Here is a 16,732-nt window from a genome sequence, read left to right on the forward strand (position 1 = left end):
GACCAGGTCTAAGCTCCGCAGCCCTACCACATCCAGGCGGGAATGGTGTTGGATAATTTAAAAATTCACTGGAAGAGGAGGCTCGACAAATATCCCCATCCACAATGATGGAAGAGCCCTGTAAATCAGTGCAAATGTTAAGGCTAAAGCATTTACAACAAACTTCAGCCAAATGTGCTGAGTGGGTGATCCATCTCAGCCTCCTCCAGAGGTCGCCAGCATCACAGATGTCAGTCTTCAGCCAATTCGATTCACTCCACATGACATTAAGAAGCGGCTGAAGGGAGTGGTTACTGTAAAGGCTATGGGCCCTGACAATATTCCAGCAATAGTACTGAAGACCTGTGCTCCAGAACTTACTGTGCCCTTAGCCAAGCTGTTCCAGCTGCAATACTGGCATCTACCTGGCTATGTGGAAAATTGTCCAGGTTTGTCCTTTACAGAAAAAGCAGGACAAATCCAACCTGGCCAATTATGATCCTCTCAGTCTACTCTCCATGCTCAATAAAGTAATGGAAGGGGTCATCAACAATGCTATCAAGCGGCACTTGCTTAACAATAATCTGCTTTCTGATGCCCAGTTTAGGGTCTGCCATGGGCACTAAGTTCCCGAACTCATTACAGCCTCGGTTCAAACATGGACAAAAGAGTTGAACTCCAGAGGTGAGGTGAGAGCGACTACCCTTGACATCAAGGCAGCATTTGACCATGCATGGCATCAAGGATTCCAAGGAAAACTGGACTCAATAGAAATTGGGGGAAAACCCTCTGCTGTTTGGAGTCATATCTAGCACAGGGGGAGATGGTTGTGGTAGTTGGAGGTCAATCATTTCAGTTCCAGGGCATCACTGCAGGTGTTCCTCAGGGTAGTTACCCCGGCCCCACAACCTTCAGCTGCTTCATCAGTGACCTTCCTTCCATCATAAGGTCAGAAGTGGAGATGATCGCTGATTGTTGCACAATGTTTAGCAACATTCACGACGCCTCGGGTACTGAAACAGTCCATGTTCAAATGCAACAAGACCTGGACAATATCTAGGCTTGGGCTGACAAGTAGCAATTAACATTCACACCACACAAGTGTCAGGCAATGACCATCTCAAACCAGAGAGAATTCAACCATTGACCTTGATGTTCACCGGCAGTACCATCATTGAATCCCACATTATCAACATCCTGAGGGCTACCATTGACCAAAAACCGAACTGGGCTAGCTGTATAAATACTGTGGCTACAAGAGCAGGTCGGGGCTAGGGACTGTGCGACGAGTAACTCACCTCCTGACTCCACAAGGCCTGTCCACTATCTATATGGCACAAGTCAGAAGTATGGTGGAATACTTCCCACTGCCTGGATGAGTGCAGCTCCCAAAACACTCAAGAAGCTTGACACCATCCAAGACAAAACAGCCCGCTTGATTGGCACCACATCCACACACATGCAAACCCTCCACAACCGACACACAGTAGCAGCAGTGTGTACCATCTACAAGATGCATGGCAGGAATTCACCAAGGCTCCACTAAAATCTAGAAGGACAAGGGCAGCAGATAGATGGGAACTTCCACGACGTGGAATTTGCCCTCCAAGTCACTCACCATCGTGAGTTGGAAATAATTGCTGCTCCTTCAGTGCCGCTGCAGCACACTTCCTAACAGCACGAACTGTGTGTCAACACTACATGGGCCGCAGCAGTACAAGAAGGCAGTTCACAGCCACCTTCTCAAGGGCAACTAGAAATGGGCAATAAGTACTGGCTCAGCCAGCGAAGCCCACAACCCGTGAATAAATAAAAAAAATCAGTATATCCAGATCCCTCTGAATCTCAGAACTCTGCAATCTCTCGCTATTTAGAAAATAAGCTTATTTTTGTAATTCTTCATGCCAAAATGGACAATTTCACCATTGCCCACATTATACTCGATTTTCCAGATCTTTGCCCACTCACTTAACCTACCTGTGTCCCTTTGTAACCTCTGTATGTCGCTTTCATAATTTACTTTCCTACCTATTCTTATGTCCCCAGCAGATCTAGCCATCATGCCTTCAATCCCTTCAACCAGGTCATTTATATAAATTGTAAAATGCTGAGGCCCCAGCACTGATCCCTGTATAACACTACTTGACAGACCAGAAAGATGCATTTATGCCAACTATCTGCTTCCTGTTACCAAGCTAATTTTCTACCCATGCCAATATGTTCGCACCTACACAATAAGCTTTTAGGTTCTGCCATAACCTTTGATGTGACACCTTATTAAATGCCTTCTGGAAATCTAAGGGCAGTATGTCCACCTTTATCCAACCTTTATCCATGGCACATGGGACATCTTCAATGATCTCCAATAAATTGGGTTAACATGATTTCCCTTTCACAAAACCATGTTGACTCTCCCTGATAGCCTTGAATTTTTCTAAGTGTCCTACTATCTTAATAATAACTCTTAACATATTCCCCCTGACAGGTGTTAGGCTAACTGGCTTGTCATTTCATGCTTTCTCTTTCACTCCCTTTTTGAATACATGAGTTACATTTGCTATTTTACAATCTAATGGAATCTTCCTCGAATTTAGGGGATTTTGGAAAAGTCAAACCAATGCTTCACCTATCTCACTAGCCACTTCTTTCAAGGTCCTACGTTGAAGTCCATAATATCCTGGGGATTTGTTATTCCGCAGCCAGAAAAATTTGTTCAATACCACTTCCCTGGTGATTGGAATTATCCAGCGTTTCTCCTTCCCCTCCATTTCCTGTTTTACAGCTGTCTCTGTTACTTGTGTCCTCTTTCATGTAGACCGAAGCAAAATACCTGTTTAGCTCATCCACCACCTTCCTACTTTCGATTATCGATTCCCGACGCATTTTCTATAGGACCAATGCTCACTTTGTTCTCTGTTTTCTTATTTAAATATCTGTAGAAACTCTAATTGCCCACCTATATATACTAGCTAACTTTCTCTCTTACTTTTTCCCCCTCCTTACTAATATTCTTGTCATTCCTTGCTGCCTTATATATTACTTCCAATCTTCTGACCTGCCCCCCGTCTTTGCGCAATGATATTTTTTTTTCTTTAAGTTTGACGCTGCCTTTTTAGTTAACCAAGGATCGTGGGCCTTCCTTTTGGAATATGTCTTTCTTATTGGAATGTATCTATTCTGTGTATTCTGAAATACCTCTTTGAGTGTTGGCCACTGAACATCTATTGACCTATCTCTGAAGCTCATTTGCCAGTTCACTTTAGCTAGCTCCGCTTTTATGCTCTCATAATTGCCCCTATTTAAATTTAAATACCACTCTTGGACACTTGGAAAGCTTGTCGCTAAAGCCAAACTTCAGTTATAATGACACTAATATATCATTCAATTGAATCAGGAGAAGGGAGTAAGAAATGTGTGAGTAAAACAGTAAATGCAGAAGGACTGATTAGAATATATGGTCCAACTAATTGTTCTTAGCATTAGGAACAAATTAAGCGAATTTCAGGCACACATTGTAATTGAAGAGTATAACATGGTAGTAATTACTGGGGCATCGCTACAAGACAATGGGGAATCGAAGCCAAATGTCGCAAATTATAAGATCTACAGGGAGGCTTCTGAATGTTATAAAGGAGGTGGGGCATCCGCAGTAGCCTCAGTGATTAAGGATGAAATCACTTAAATTCCGAGAGAGGATCCAAAAGACAAAAATGGAGCCTTCAAGGGTGTAATTAAGAATTAAGAAAACATTTAATCCTGCAGTGAGCTTTATTTGAAGCACCCCAACCCCCACCTCCTCCATACCTGCAAAGTTAGTGGAAGCAGAGTCTTTGAATATTTTTAGTGGAGAGGTGGATAGAATCTTCATAAGGAAGGAGGTGATAGGATTTCGGCTGTAAGTGAGATGTGCATTTCAGGTTACCATCAGATCAGTCATGTTATTATTAAATAGCAGAGGAGACTCAAGGGCCTGAATGGCCTTCTCCTGCTGCATGTTCGTATGTTCCCATCACCACCACAACTAGCTGCAAAGGTGCCATCGATATAAATGCTAATTTTTCGAACAAGTGTAGCAAAAGCGGAATGGCCTTGTCAGGAAGATATAATAATTTTCATTATGTTATTGGAATTTATTATGAAGTACAGTATAGTGGGGCTTGTGTCTATGTGTGGGTGTTTGGGGAAGGGGGGCAGACTTAGCAGAATTAAAGGCAGCTGATCTGAAGGTTTTCATGAACCAGAAGGTAACCTAGGTTTGAAATGTTAAGTAGGTAAACATGGAGGAAGTTTTAGAATGTAAGATGTAAAGGGAACATTTGCATTTTTAAATAAACTGGACCAGCTGGAATTCAAAAGAAGGGGTGAAATGTTATGCCTAACTAGGAGAAGTTCTGAAGCAGTATGTTTAATGTCACAAAGCTTGCTGGTAAAATTAGACAGATGTTATTATTAGAGAGATAAATTCCAAAGACACAGTGAATCAATGGGAATTTGCTTTCAAATGAGAAATACTGTATAAAGGAGAGAAGGCTGTGTGTAAAGGCAGGCATTCTAAGATCTAATACAAGTGCGAAAAGCCTCCAGCATCTAAGCCTCAAACTGCTGTGTACAAGGAACCAAAACAGAGAAAAACTCATTATGAGTTCGACCATTCAGGTTATTGTGCCTTGGTCACTTTGCCTTGGTCTTTTAAAATCTGGGGTTGGTGTTAGCAGTGCAGCATTTTAAAATTTATGTTGCAAACAATTTGTCAGGAAAAATTATTTATACAGACCACAATACCTGTAGGTTTCTGTAAAAAATTCGAAACAGAAGTGCAAGGCTATTTTGGTGGAGTTTATTAATGCAACTATTTCATCTGCAGATTATACATGTGGCAAGTTGAGAAAATCTGATGGCAGGTGCATTGTTGGCGTTTGACACTTAAAGGGTAAATTGGATATTTAAAATCCTGGGCACTGGACGGCAATGATTTCTGTTGATATCAAGGATTTGTACAGATATTGTTATGTTCATGCATGCATCTACTAACGTAGTAGCGTAGTAAGTGCAAGAAGTAATGTAGGATGGGTTCACAAAATGAAGTCACCCTTTTAAATTATGTTGGTTCATTTTTTTAATAAGGAGGGGCATGTTGGGAAGATATAATAGTTGTCATAATGTTATTGGAATTTATTACAAAGCAGAGTAATATTGGCATCTGTGCCTGTGCCTATGTGTGGTTGTGGGGCTTAATTCAATTAAAGCAGCTGGTCAGAAGTTTGAAATGTTAATTAGGTAAACATGGGGGAAGTTTTAGAATGTATGGTGTAAAGGGAACATTTGCATTTTTAAATCAACAGTACTAGCTTGAATTCAAACGAGGGGGTAAAATATTACACCTAGCCAGGAGAAGTTAAGAAACAGTGTGTTTATTTGTCCCAAAGTTTGCTGGTGAACTTAGCAGTATGATAGATTTTATTATTGGAGAAGTAAAATCCAAAGACGTAGTGAAGCATTGGAAATTGCACTGAAAGGGAAAGTATGTATAAAACAGAGTGGGCTATGTTTAAGGGCAGGCATTCTAAAGTCTAACACAAGTGTGAAAAGCCTCCCACATCCAAACCTCAAGCTGCTGCCTACAAGGAATGAAAGCAGAGCAAACCTCACTTTGAGTTCGACTGTTTAGGGTATTGTGTGTTACTCTGCCAGGGTCTTTTAAAATCTATGTGTGTTACTGCTCCCTTAACGGAGGTGTAACTAGGTGTTGGATTAATTTGAGGATTTAGAGGTTGTCATAGTAGTAATTTGCAGATCTATGTATGTGTTTAGAATAAATTCTCATCTTAATGAAGGTTTAATTTAGTTTTGTGAGAAACTTATAAGACTTGTTGGCCTTCTGTTTACCAAATTCAAAGTCCCGCACCTTGAAATAAGTACAATATACAAATATTTGTGGCAGCTGCTTCAATTTCCTTCTGGAATTTGTGCAGCTTGGCCCTGGGAATACATTCCTGGGGATTTTAACTGTCATATAGATTGGGTCAAACATAATAGCTCATGGCAAGAATAGGGTGAATTTACTGAGTGTATATAGTATGGTTTTCTGCAACAATGTATCGTAGAACCACGAAGGTTGCATGATATTCTAGTTTTGGTAGTTAACCTGATTTAGTTAAGAGTCTGACGGTGCATGAAAATGTATTTCATAACAATCATAATAAGATCATATTGTTTGTAACATCTGAATGGGAGAAAGGTGGAACAGTGACAAAGATTCCAAATGTAAGTAAATCTAATGCCAGTGCTATAAGAGAACGACTTTTCATCCTAGGCTGAGCAAAAGGAGGAAATGTCAGTGGTAGGTGTTCAAAAAAGGTATTCATGTCTTAAAGAACCAACCCACACATCAAAAGGACAAGAGCTCCACTTGACAAAGGAAAATAATCATGGATATCTGGAAACTTAAGGGGTCTCATAAAATCAAAAGTATACAAAATGGACAGGAACTCGAATTTTCAAAATGTAACACAGGGTGTTAAGTCTTCAATCATTGACAGTATATATTAACCACTAAGATGATGGGTTAAATCCACGTATACAAGTATGCCAACAATATCAAGGCAGTAGTTATTGCAACCCCTGTAGATTGAGCCAATGGGCGGAACCGAGGCAAATGGTATCAAAGTAAGAAAAAGTGAAGTTATCAACTTCAGATATAAAAACGATAGAACAGAGTATCTTGCAATTGGCGAAAAGGTAGACACACTGGAAAGAGCTCTCCCATCCAGGACGAAATCCCCTGATGGCGGCAGAGGCTGGAGAGTGCCTCCTGCTGCGGAGGCCGACCGTCATTTTTTCAGTCCCGGGTGTTTTGCACTGACTTCCGCTGCCGAGCGGACTTGATGGCGCACATCCCGGCATAATATCCAAGCGCTACATTTAAAAGGTACCCGGACACCCACAATGTCAGACCAAAAACAAATAGATGTCTAGCTCATCCATCAGCCCAGGTCCAAAATTTAATGATGCCACCTTGTGCCTCCTCTTGGACCATGTCGAGGTATGCAGGGATGTGCTGTGCCCGCCTGAAAGGAGGAGGTTTCCAAACATTGCATGGGTGCAGGTGGCAGATGCTGTCAGTGCCCATGGTGTGCCCAAGAGGTCGACAATACAGTGACTTACTCCACCAGAATAAGTCTCATCAGACGGCCGCATAAAATACCAACATGTCATGGGACTAAGGCCCAGTGACAACAGCATGCCCTAGCTCACACTTCCACTTCAGCACATCCACACTGTGGTGGACTGCCCTCTGTGCTTCCTTCACCCTTCAGCAGACACGGAACCCTTGTTAGAAGGGTGTGGGTGGGGGGCTGGCTTATGCACAGGAGGAACCAGCAACCTCTGCAAGTCGCATATCTGTTTGAAACTTCTCCTTGCATGTGGATTTGCTCAGCATTCTGGAGGGAGATGGTCCACAATCCTTCTGCCCAATGCACTCCAGTAATGGCACGTCAGAAGAGTGGGCTATATTCTGAGAGGAGGTATGATAAATGAACCAATTAACATGGCTCCAATCCATGCAACACACACCTCTCAAACATATTCTCTGCTTTGAGCAGGAGAATCTCTCTCACAATCGCTGAGAACATGAGGAAATTGGGGGAGTGGGGATGGGCTCGGCCGTTTTTCAGGTCACAGATGGAATTCAAGGAGAGGATATCTGATCTCGCAGGAGTGTAGCAGCACAGAGCCATTAGCGATGGGGAGCTGGGAGTGGGCATCCACTGAGTAAGGAATAATTTATTCAATGCAAACCTGAGGGTCAAATGTGTTTCCTTGCTGGATGATGCTTTTGCTGTCACTTGCACTCTTCCATCTCACTTACGGGTGCCCCCACGAAGAGACCAAGTCCCAAGGAGGAGGAGGAGGACTCCCTATCAGGGGTCAGCCCAACCCCAGCTCAGAAATACGCTTGAAGGAAGCGGAAGAAGAAGGTTCCACACCTGTAGAGGAGTCACAACCATGACTTGCACCCTCCATCAGCTCAGGAATACACAATTAGGTGGGTATTAGTGCTAGTTTAGGAAGGGTCTTTGGAATTGGCATTCAGGCCCATGGTTGAGAGTCAGCAAGAGGCGAGGGAACATCACACAGACCTGCTGGATGCCCTCAAAAGAGTTGCACTTGAGTCAGACCGGGCCATCCACCTTGACGAAGTGGTGCTCGCATGTATGCACATGGAGGTCGCCATGAAGAGGATGTCAGACGCTATGGAGACCTTCGTCCAGCAGAACTCTTAGTTTCTGCTGGATATGCATGCAGACCTGCACTCTATCGTCATTCCCATGGGTTCATGCAGTAGCCACGTGAGAGGGGAAAGGGGCACCTCGATGTCCTTCCACGTGCCCCTTCCCTTCAAGGAGTTTGGCCTGATCCCTCGGGCACCCAAAGTGAGGAGGAGAAGCAGTGGAACAGTTCTGGGCCATCCAATCAGGACTCTCAGAGGCTGTCCGCTCCCTCCAAATGCATTTTGCCTGCGACCCATTCAGCCTTGTCCTCTTTCACTGCAGAGGCACTGAAATGTTTTGTCACTGCTTAACCATTAAGAATACACACAAGGCTAACTGCTTCTAACCTCCAACTTTCTGTGTGAAAAAACCGAAGGTTCCTTTGTTTCTTATTCCCCAACAGAGGGCAATACATCCGGGACTTAGCACACCTTACTGTTAGGTATTATATAACAATTATTTTTAACTAAAATGCCCTTTTGCAGAAAGTCATAAACATTAAACATTAACATCACCGAGAGTATCTGGCCCACAGAGGGACAGCCAAAGGAATCTAGAGCCCTCCAAGCCTCGGCTGTCCAGGGAACATCCTCCAAGGTCATCAAAGGGAACAGGACAAAGAACTCCACAGTCTGCCTCCATCCCTTTTGTGGATACGAGGTTAACAGCTAGAAGAAGTGATAGGCAACATAAAATCAAGAACATTTAAGCTAAATTAATTTCACAGGTGAACACTGACACTGTATTAGCTGCAAATATATTCACTCTCACTAAATTATGTCCACTGTTGCCTTTCAACTTCATTATATAGGTTTTGCGAGACCTCCCTACCACTCACCTCCCCCAAACCCTCTCCAACACTAGCAGTTCAGCAGCATGCAGCTAAATCATGGGTGATTCTGGAGGGAGAAGTGAACTTGGCAGGGCTTTCAGATCCTCATGCAAGCATTCTCCCGTACTAGCAGAGCTGTCATCCATCACACTCATCTCAGAGTCCTGAGAATTTTCAAACCTACCTGATTTGGTTCTGTTTAGCTTGCCCAGCTGAGCTGACCTGCATCTCTGCCCGCCCACTGATTGCATTCCCATGCAGCACCTGTGCCTGTGGAGCATGAAGCTCTGCTCACATTCGATATCGCAAAGATTACTGTAGCCATATTTCTGATAAGCTTCCCCAAACATTCCCCTTCCCCAGTCACACATCTCTTTTCCCCCATAACAATATATCCCCCAACCCGCCCTGGCATAACATTCAACCTCTCCATGGTCACCTTCCAGCCTGAACTCTTGGCATACCAGGACGTCCAGATGAAGGTGCACACTATCTCCTGTAACGTGAACCCCACCCCCATCCACATTGAACTCCCCAGCCTCCTCCTTCCCACCCCAAGTGCCTGTGTTTGTTTCTGTGTCACCACCAACCAACCTCACGGCCTGTCCTACTGTAAGAGGCATATCGTCACGCCCCCTTCCTGCCAGCTCCTCTGCCCCCTGTTAATTTAACCATCCCCTCCTACCACACTGAGTTCAGTCCTCAGGAGACATTCATTGACTCGACATTGCACATTCCCCCTTTGCACATTCAGCCGGTCATTCAACCCAGCCCTGACACCTTCCTCCCTCTTACTTCTTCCACCACGCTCAATCCTTACCGCTCTGCAGATCTCCCCCCTCGGAACTCTCCCCCTTACCCCCATACAACTTTCTTCCCCCTATACCTAATTCCTCACTTGCACCATTTTCCTCCGTTGCACCTTCCCCCTATGAATTTCGTCCTTCCATGTACTCCTTCCTTCCACTGAATGCCTTTCCCCGCCAAAATCAGTCCCCGCAATTCCAGCTTCACCCCTTTGAAACCTTTGCACCCCCTCCCACCTTCACCTCCCCAAAGGCATTCGTCCCCTTCCCCCACCAGGTTCAATCATTTCCCATAAATCTTCCTCTCCCAATCACACCTAAAGCTTCCTCTTCACCACCTCTCTTCCATCACATTCTTACCAGCCCATGGCGAAGTGCATGAGCTTCTGAAACAGGCTGAGGCACGAACCAAGACTATGGAAGATGGTGCGAACACATGGTGAAGCCGATGAAGATCTGAAGGTGCAGGTCTGAAACATCAGTGAAATCCATGAAGTTACAAAGTCTCAGCAAACTCGAAGCTGCTGCGTGGAGAACTCCCAGCTTCTGAGAGCTGCTTTGTGGTGGAATATTGTGCATGTAATTCCACCCACCATGTGGTCCCAGGGTTCCTCCTGGACCCGGTAGCTGGAGGCCAGCAACATCTACTTCTCCTCCTACGCCTGAGCAAGACTCTAAATAAAAGTCACGATGTCTGCACGTCACGCTTGTCCAGGCTTGTTGTGGATCAGTGTGTTTTCCTGCTGGCATAATGGAGGATCATGCGTGGGGTAAGGATTCTGGTTGGACCTTCATCTGCATCCAATGGTAGATGCAAATCGGCTTCATGCTGACCTCCAGAATTATTCCCGATCTGCTGTGGCAGGCAGCATCGAGAAATACTTTTGGAAATTCATGCCGACATGAAACTGATTTTAGGGTCTCCTGCCGAATTCTCCCACTCACCCGCCATTTATGGCGGTGGCAGGGGCATTGGAGAATTCTCACTGCGTGTCCAAATAGACTTAGTGGTCCACTCACAAACGCAGGTAAATATGGAAATAATCAAAAAGACTCATTGAATGGTTGATTGTTCAGATTGTTAAAACACAAGGGGTTAGATATTGTACTATAGAAATACAAAACCGTGGTTCGCGGACACCGGTAAACTGAATAGTTTTGAGCACCGGAACTTGGGACGGTTATGCTCGCCTTGGAGGGAGTGCAGCGTGGATCTATCAGAATCTATAAAATTAAAAGAGATTGCACAAAGTAAATTGTATTCCTCAGAATTTAGAAGGTAAAGGTAAGGGGTAACTTGATTGATAGTTTCAATGCCTTAATGAGAGCTGATAGGATTGCTAGAAATACAATTTCCAGTGGGCATTGAATCTGGAACTTGGAACGTAGCCTAAAAAGTTTGCCCGAACTTTTCGGAGTGAAGTTGCAAGCAAAGGGTGGTTGATATTTACATTTCTCTTCGAGAAACTGGGATTGATGTTGGGTCAAGTAATCATTTCACTTCTACGATTGATAACTTTAAGTTAGTCAAAGATAGTAAGTGATATAGGGCAACTTAGATGGTTTATCTCAGCGATCAGCTATTATCTCATTGCATTGTGGAACAGGCTCACTGGACCTGCGAATAGCTATCACTTATTTTGTATAGCTGAAACAGGCACCATGTATGTACCTGTTCTTTCTGTCTGCAAGGAGCAGGCCCCACCGTGTTAATATATGTCGCCTCCAATACACACAAATGTGTCACACTGCAAGTCGCCTGGTTTAAATTTCAAACAATGCTTGGCAGTTAAGTGTCAGTAACCATTAACTCGTGAATTCGCCGTGGCAACGCATCTACCAATCAGATTCCAATCGTTAACCAATCAGCACTCTCTTCTTATACAGTATAACATTCTTGCTTCCCCTGACATTGGTATTCTTGTGAATATCCTGATGACTGTAACATGAAAAGCTTCGACAAAATGTATTTCTTCATCAATACTCCGACTATTATCTTTCTTATCTCATCTCTTAGCTAATGTCTGATGTTTTCTTGACTTACCAGTGCAATTCAAACGCCCTGTATTCCTCTTCCTTTTTGTTTTCTACTAAAATCAATTACTTATACCAAAGGTGTGCTCGTGTGAAATTCAGGTTCTAACTGTATAATCATCGGATTTAACCGTTTTCCACAGACTGGGCCTTTTATTTAGATCAGCGTGTGGAATGTAAAGAACATGTTTGAAATATCTTGAAATTTTCAAGCCTGCAATTGACATATTTTTGTTAAATAACGCCATCAGGAAACATGGATCAAAGCTCGGTAAACACAGTTCAGGTACAAGCCAGAAAAATTCAGTGGAAAGTTGGAATATATCTGAGGCAGTGTATGACTTACTCTTTCTCGTACGTTTCTCTCCATCTGTCACCTGTTTCTATCACCTGATTGAGTGATTTGCTAGACCATGACAACTTGGCAGTTGACAGTCAAATGCATTCTTATAGGGCTGAAACCTCATGTAGGCCATAGTTGCTAAAGAGTGTAGCTATCCTCACCTAAATGAGACGAGGAAGGTTAATGACAATTTCAGGTTTTACGAAATTTCAACACTTTGATGGTCAGTTTTGCTGAAAACAGTGTTTTGCTGAAAACAGTGTTTTGCTTTTACTTATTCAATACTTATTTTAAGTGAATGCAATTTCTAAAAGTAACATTGTAGGATTTGCACTCACGTTCCCTCAATTATTTCTTCAAGCCTCTGGATAACGAGCCCAGTTGCAGAGTCTAGTCCCTTCTCATATCACCTTCCCATGCATGTGCATGTGATGCAATATCTAAAATTTTACCCGCTCCCCACTCACTCTCGAAGGCCACAATCATACATGGCAGATGTAATAGCGAATTCCATTTAGTAAAATGCATTCGTTACTTACATAGTGGTCTGCTCTACTTTTGGAAGGCCAGAAGCAGTTGGCCGAAATCTTTTTCAAAACACAACTTTTCAGCCTACAAAAGTGACCGAGAGATACTGGTCAGCTCTCATTTTAATCCTCTCCTCCATTCCCAATCTGACCTTATTGTGTATGGCCTCTTGCATTGTTCCAATAAAGCTCAGCATAAACTCGAGGAATAGCACCTTATGACGCTACGGGGCACTGCGCCACATTTCGTACTCAACACGCAGTTTCACAGTCTGAGATCATATCTAACCCCCTCCCACCCCGCCTCCCACCGCCCACCCCCCTCCCCCCCCCCCCCCAACTTTTTTGTGCGGCAGCAGTTGGTGATGATGCTGATTCTGCCATGTAGACCATTTCTGGGCACATGTTTTGGTCCTTGTTCTATTACCATCTTTTAATGTTGCCTTGCACAATCCTGTCTTTTGTCATTTGATATTTCCTTCATCCCTCCCGCTCAAAGATATTTACCCTTAATCTTTCTTTCTTTTCCCCCGCCTTCATCAAAAAAACTGTTAAACCTCTAAGTAATCTCAGTTCTGAGGACAGAACACATCCTGAAACAAGAATTCCGTTTCTCTCTCTACACGGGATGCCAAACTTGATGAATATTTCCAGCATTTTCTATTTTCATTTCAGGATTCATGCCACCACAGTGCTTGCTTTTGTCGCCAACGTAACACATAAAAGAATTTTAATACTTCTGCAAAGCTGCAAAGCACTCACCTCCTGAAATGTAGCTGTATCCTTGTTCGTGGAATTTCTATATTCTGCGGAGTGACATGCGCCGTTCTTGATATCAATCTTGGGCGCGGCCACTCCTTCTAACTGTAGGAAGGTAAAATCGTTCAAGGCACAACCATGACGTTTGCCATAATCAAATGTTTGCTGGCGTGTCCCGCTTTCATACGCCTCTGTATAATTGGGTGGAATTTGAAGGCTCGCACTCACCTTTTGGATTCCATGGTGAGAATTTTTCCTCGAAAAGTAAGACGGGTGCCAACAGCAAGAGTAGCTGCTAATTCCATTTCTATCTCTGCGCACCTTAATAGCGAGGATTACAATCGCCACAAGCAGCAGGATCGAGGTTGAGCCAAAAACCAACATTAAATAGAATTTTAAATCGTATTTCCATGGCCCAGCGTTACCCAATGTGCCGATATTAGATGCATTTTCTGTGATATCATCCTGTACTGATACATTGATGGTGACTGTTGATGAAAGGGACGGGGTTCCATTATCTTTCACCAAAATTACGATTTTTTGCCTGAGTGAATCTTTATGCCCAAAGCGACGAATCGTCCAAATTTCTCCAGTTTCTGAAGCCACAGTAAACAAACTTTCATCAGTCGGCTGACGCAGTTGGTAAAAGATTTGAGCGTTCAGACCAGAATCGGCATCAGTGGCTGTCACTTTTGCAACCAAGTAACCTGGCTCTGCAGATCTTGGCATTGTGTCCTCTGCTGAAGACCCTTTGACTGGCAGAGGTGACACGATAACAGGGGCGTTGTCATTCTGGTCCACGATGATTACATTCACTGTTACGTTACTGCTCAGAGGAGGGGATCCAAAATCTTTTACTTGCACATGGGCCTGAATTTTTTTTAGTTGCTCAAAATCAAACGAGCGTTGTGCAAACATCACACCACTGGCTGCGTTTATTGAAACCAAAGTGGATGCAGGGAAGCCGTGTATGAGGCTATCCAAAATAGAATACGACAATTCGGCATTTTGTTTGAAATCCGGATCAAAGGCTGACACAGAACCAATTGAAGCACCGATAACATTATTTTCTGATACATACATGGTGAAGGAAGGCTGTGTAAAAAGCGGCGGATTGTCATTTATATCTGAGACTTGAATTCGAATGGTTTTGTTTGCCGAGAGCGGAGGGGAGCCAGTATCCGTACAGACAATGGTAATGTTGTACTCTGGCACTTTTTCACGGTCTAACTGGCCACTTGTAACTAACGTGTAATAGTTATTAAAAGAACTATTAAGCCTAAATGGGATGTCTCTGGTGATTCGGCAATAAATATTTGCCTTTTTATCAGAATCTCGATCTGTAACTCGGAAAAGAGCTGCTGCTGTGTCCTCGGCAGCATCCTCTGGAATTGAGCTGGATGTAGTAGTGATCACTATTTCAGGGCAGTTATCATTAACATCAGTAACCTTTATCAAAACTTTGCAGTATACTGACAATGAACGTGCACCTCGGTCCTTAGCTTGTACGGAAATCTGATAATTTTCTGTTTCTTCAAAATCCAAGATTCCAGTTACTATGATTTTTCCTGTTGTTGAATCTAAGCTAAATACCTCACGTATTTTATCAGGTGTCTGCTCGCTAAAAGCATAGTTTATCTCACCGTTTAGACCCTCGTCCATATCAATCGCAGTTACCTTCACAATCAAAGTGTTTTTGGGTATGTTTTCCTCAGTCGTGGTTTGATAGATGTTCTGTTCGCAAGAAGGGGCATTGTCGTTCACGTCGAGCACAGTAATTTTAATCTGGGTGGTTCCAAATTTCTCTGGGGTTCCTCCATCAAACGCCGTCAGTGTTAGCTGATGCACGGCTTGTTGTTCTCGGTCTAGGGGTCGTTCCAGCACGAGTTCTGGGACGTCAGTTTGTTCGCTCTCGGATTGTGTTTTTAAAGTGAAATATTCGCTTGAACTCAGTTGATAGGAGCGAACACTGTTAGTTCCAGCGTCCGGATCAATCGCGCTCTGGAGCGGGAAGCTTGTTCCCGCGAGGACAAATTCTGGGATTTCAATGCTTAGCTCGCTGGTCCTGAACACGGGCGCGTTGTCATTTATGTCGAGAATCTCTATTTCTACACGATATAGCTTTAACGGGTTTTCAATCACGGCCTCTAACACCAGCACGCATGAGAGGCCGTTCTCGCAAAGCTGCTCTTTGTCTATTTTTTCTTTTATAATGAGAGCTCCAGTGTTTATATTCAGGTCTAGATGTTGCTTTTTGCCTTCAGATGCAACTCGAAATCTGCGCCCCAACAGCTGCTTCACATCTAATCCCAGATCTGTGGCAATATTCCCAACAAAGGTACCAACCTCCAATTCCTCCGGAATTGAGTAGCGAATTTTTGCACTGACTGAATCCGGAACAAACATTAGTATCAGATAAAAAACAGGCCATTGCGACAAATTGTTGTTTAACCAGTGGACCATTCTTGTCAAAGTATTGCGGATATTACTACCCGAATCTCCGATGAATTATACGTGTCTTGTTTTTAGACCGAGAACGCATTTGTTCATTACCTTGCTTATCGAACCGAAACGCAAAACTCTGTGCACTTTTTTTTATCGCAATTCCCAAGATTATTTGGAAAAAGCCCGAGAAAGATGTATCTTTCCTTTTTCCGATGTAAATCAAGAGAGTGGAAGGCCGAATGTTGTTCGTTCATTCTACGGTGCGCAGGGTTCGGTGTAGGCGGAGTGGTGCTGGATCTCCGGCCACATTTCTCCATCTTATTGGTCGACAGCGACACAAAGAGACTTTCCAATTACCACAGTACATTTCTTAAAGCAACAGTGCCTCTACTGAACATTGGAGGAAGTGCTTTGTGATTTAACGTTGTGCAACTTTAATTCGCTTTTCTTGCATATATTCCTGATTGGATTTGCTTTAATTTCTGATTAACTTTCAATCTAGCTATTATTACATTATATGCTTCTTAGCCTTGTACTCTTTGCCTAAAGTACTGATTTGCTCATCCGATGGCATTGAAAGGAAGCCAACTAAACAAAGCTTCCTATTCGAGTTGTTTTGGTAAATTGTTTCATCCTTGTTTGATATTTTACAGCGATTACGTAAAATACTCATCCACCTTTACTGACTGTTTTACCAGGTTTGACATTGATGGAGAGTGATAGAGAAAGTGAGT

The 16,732-nt window shown here is 43.4% G+C and overlaps 1 protein-coding gene across 1 annotated transcript; it reads right to left on the reverse strand.

Moving 5' to 3' along the window:
* Positions 1-13,472: 13,472 nt before the first annotated feature.
* Positions 13,473-16,016, reverse strand: LOC121281387 (protocadherin-10-like). Its single transcript, XM_041194330.1, has one exon. The coding sequence runs from the start codon at positions 16,014-16,016 to the stop codon at positions 13,473-13,475; it is 2,544 nt and encodes an 847-aa protein (XP_041050264.1).
* Positions 16,017-16,732: the final 716 nt, after the last annotated feature.

This window comes from Carcharodon carcharias, chromosome 8, assembly GCF_017639515.1.
Source record: "Carcharodon carcharias isolate sCarCar2 chromosome 8, sCarCar2.pri, whole genome shotgun sequence".
NCBI lineage: Eukaryota > Metazoa > Chordata > Chondrichthyes > Lamniformes > Lamnidae > Carcharodon > Carcharodon carcharias.

Excerpts from the sequence above, each read along its gene's own strand:
- LOC121281387 (XM_041194330.1), bottom strand. The coding sequence starts at position 16,016 with ATGGTCCACTGGTTAAACAACAATTTGTCGCAATGGCCTGTTTTTTAT.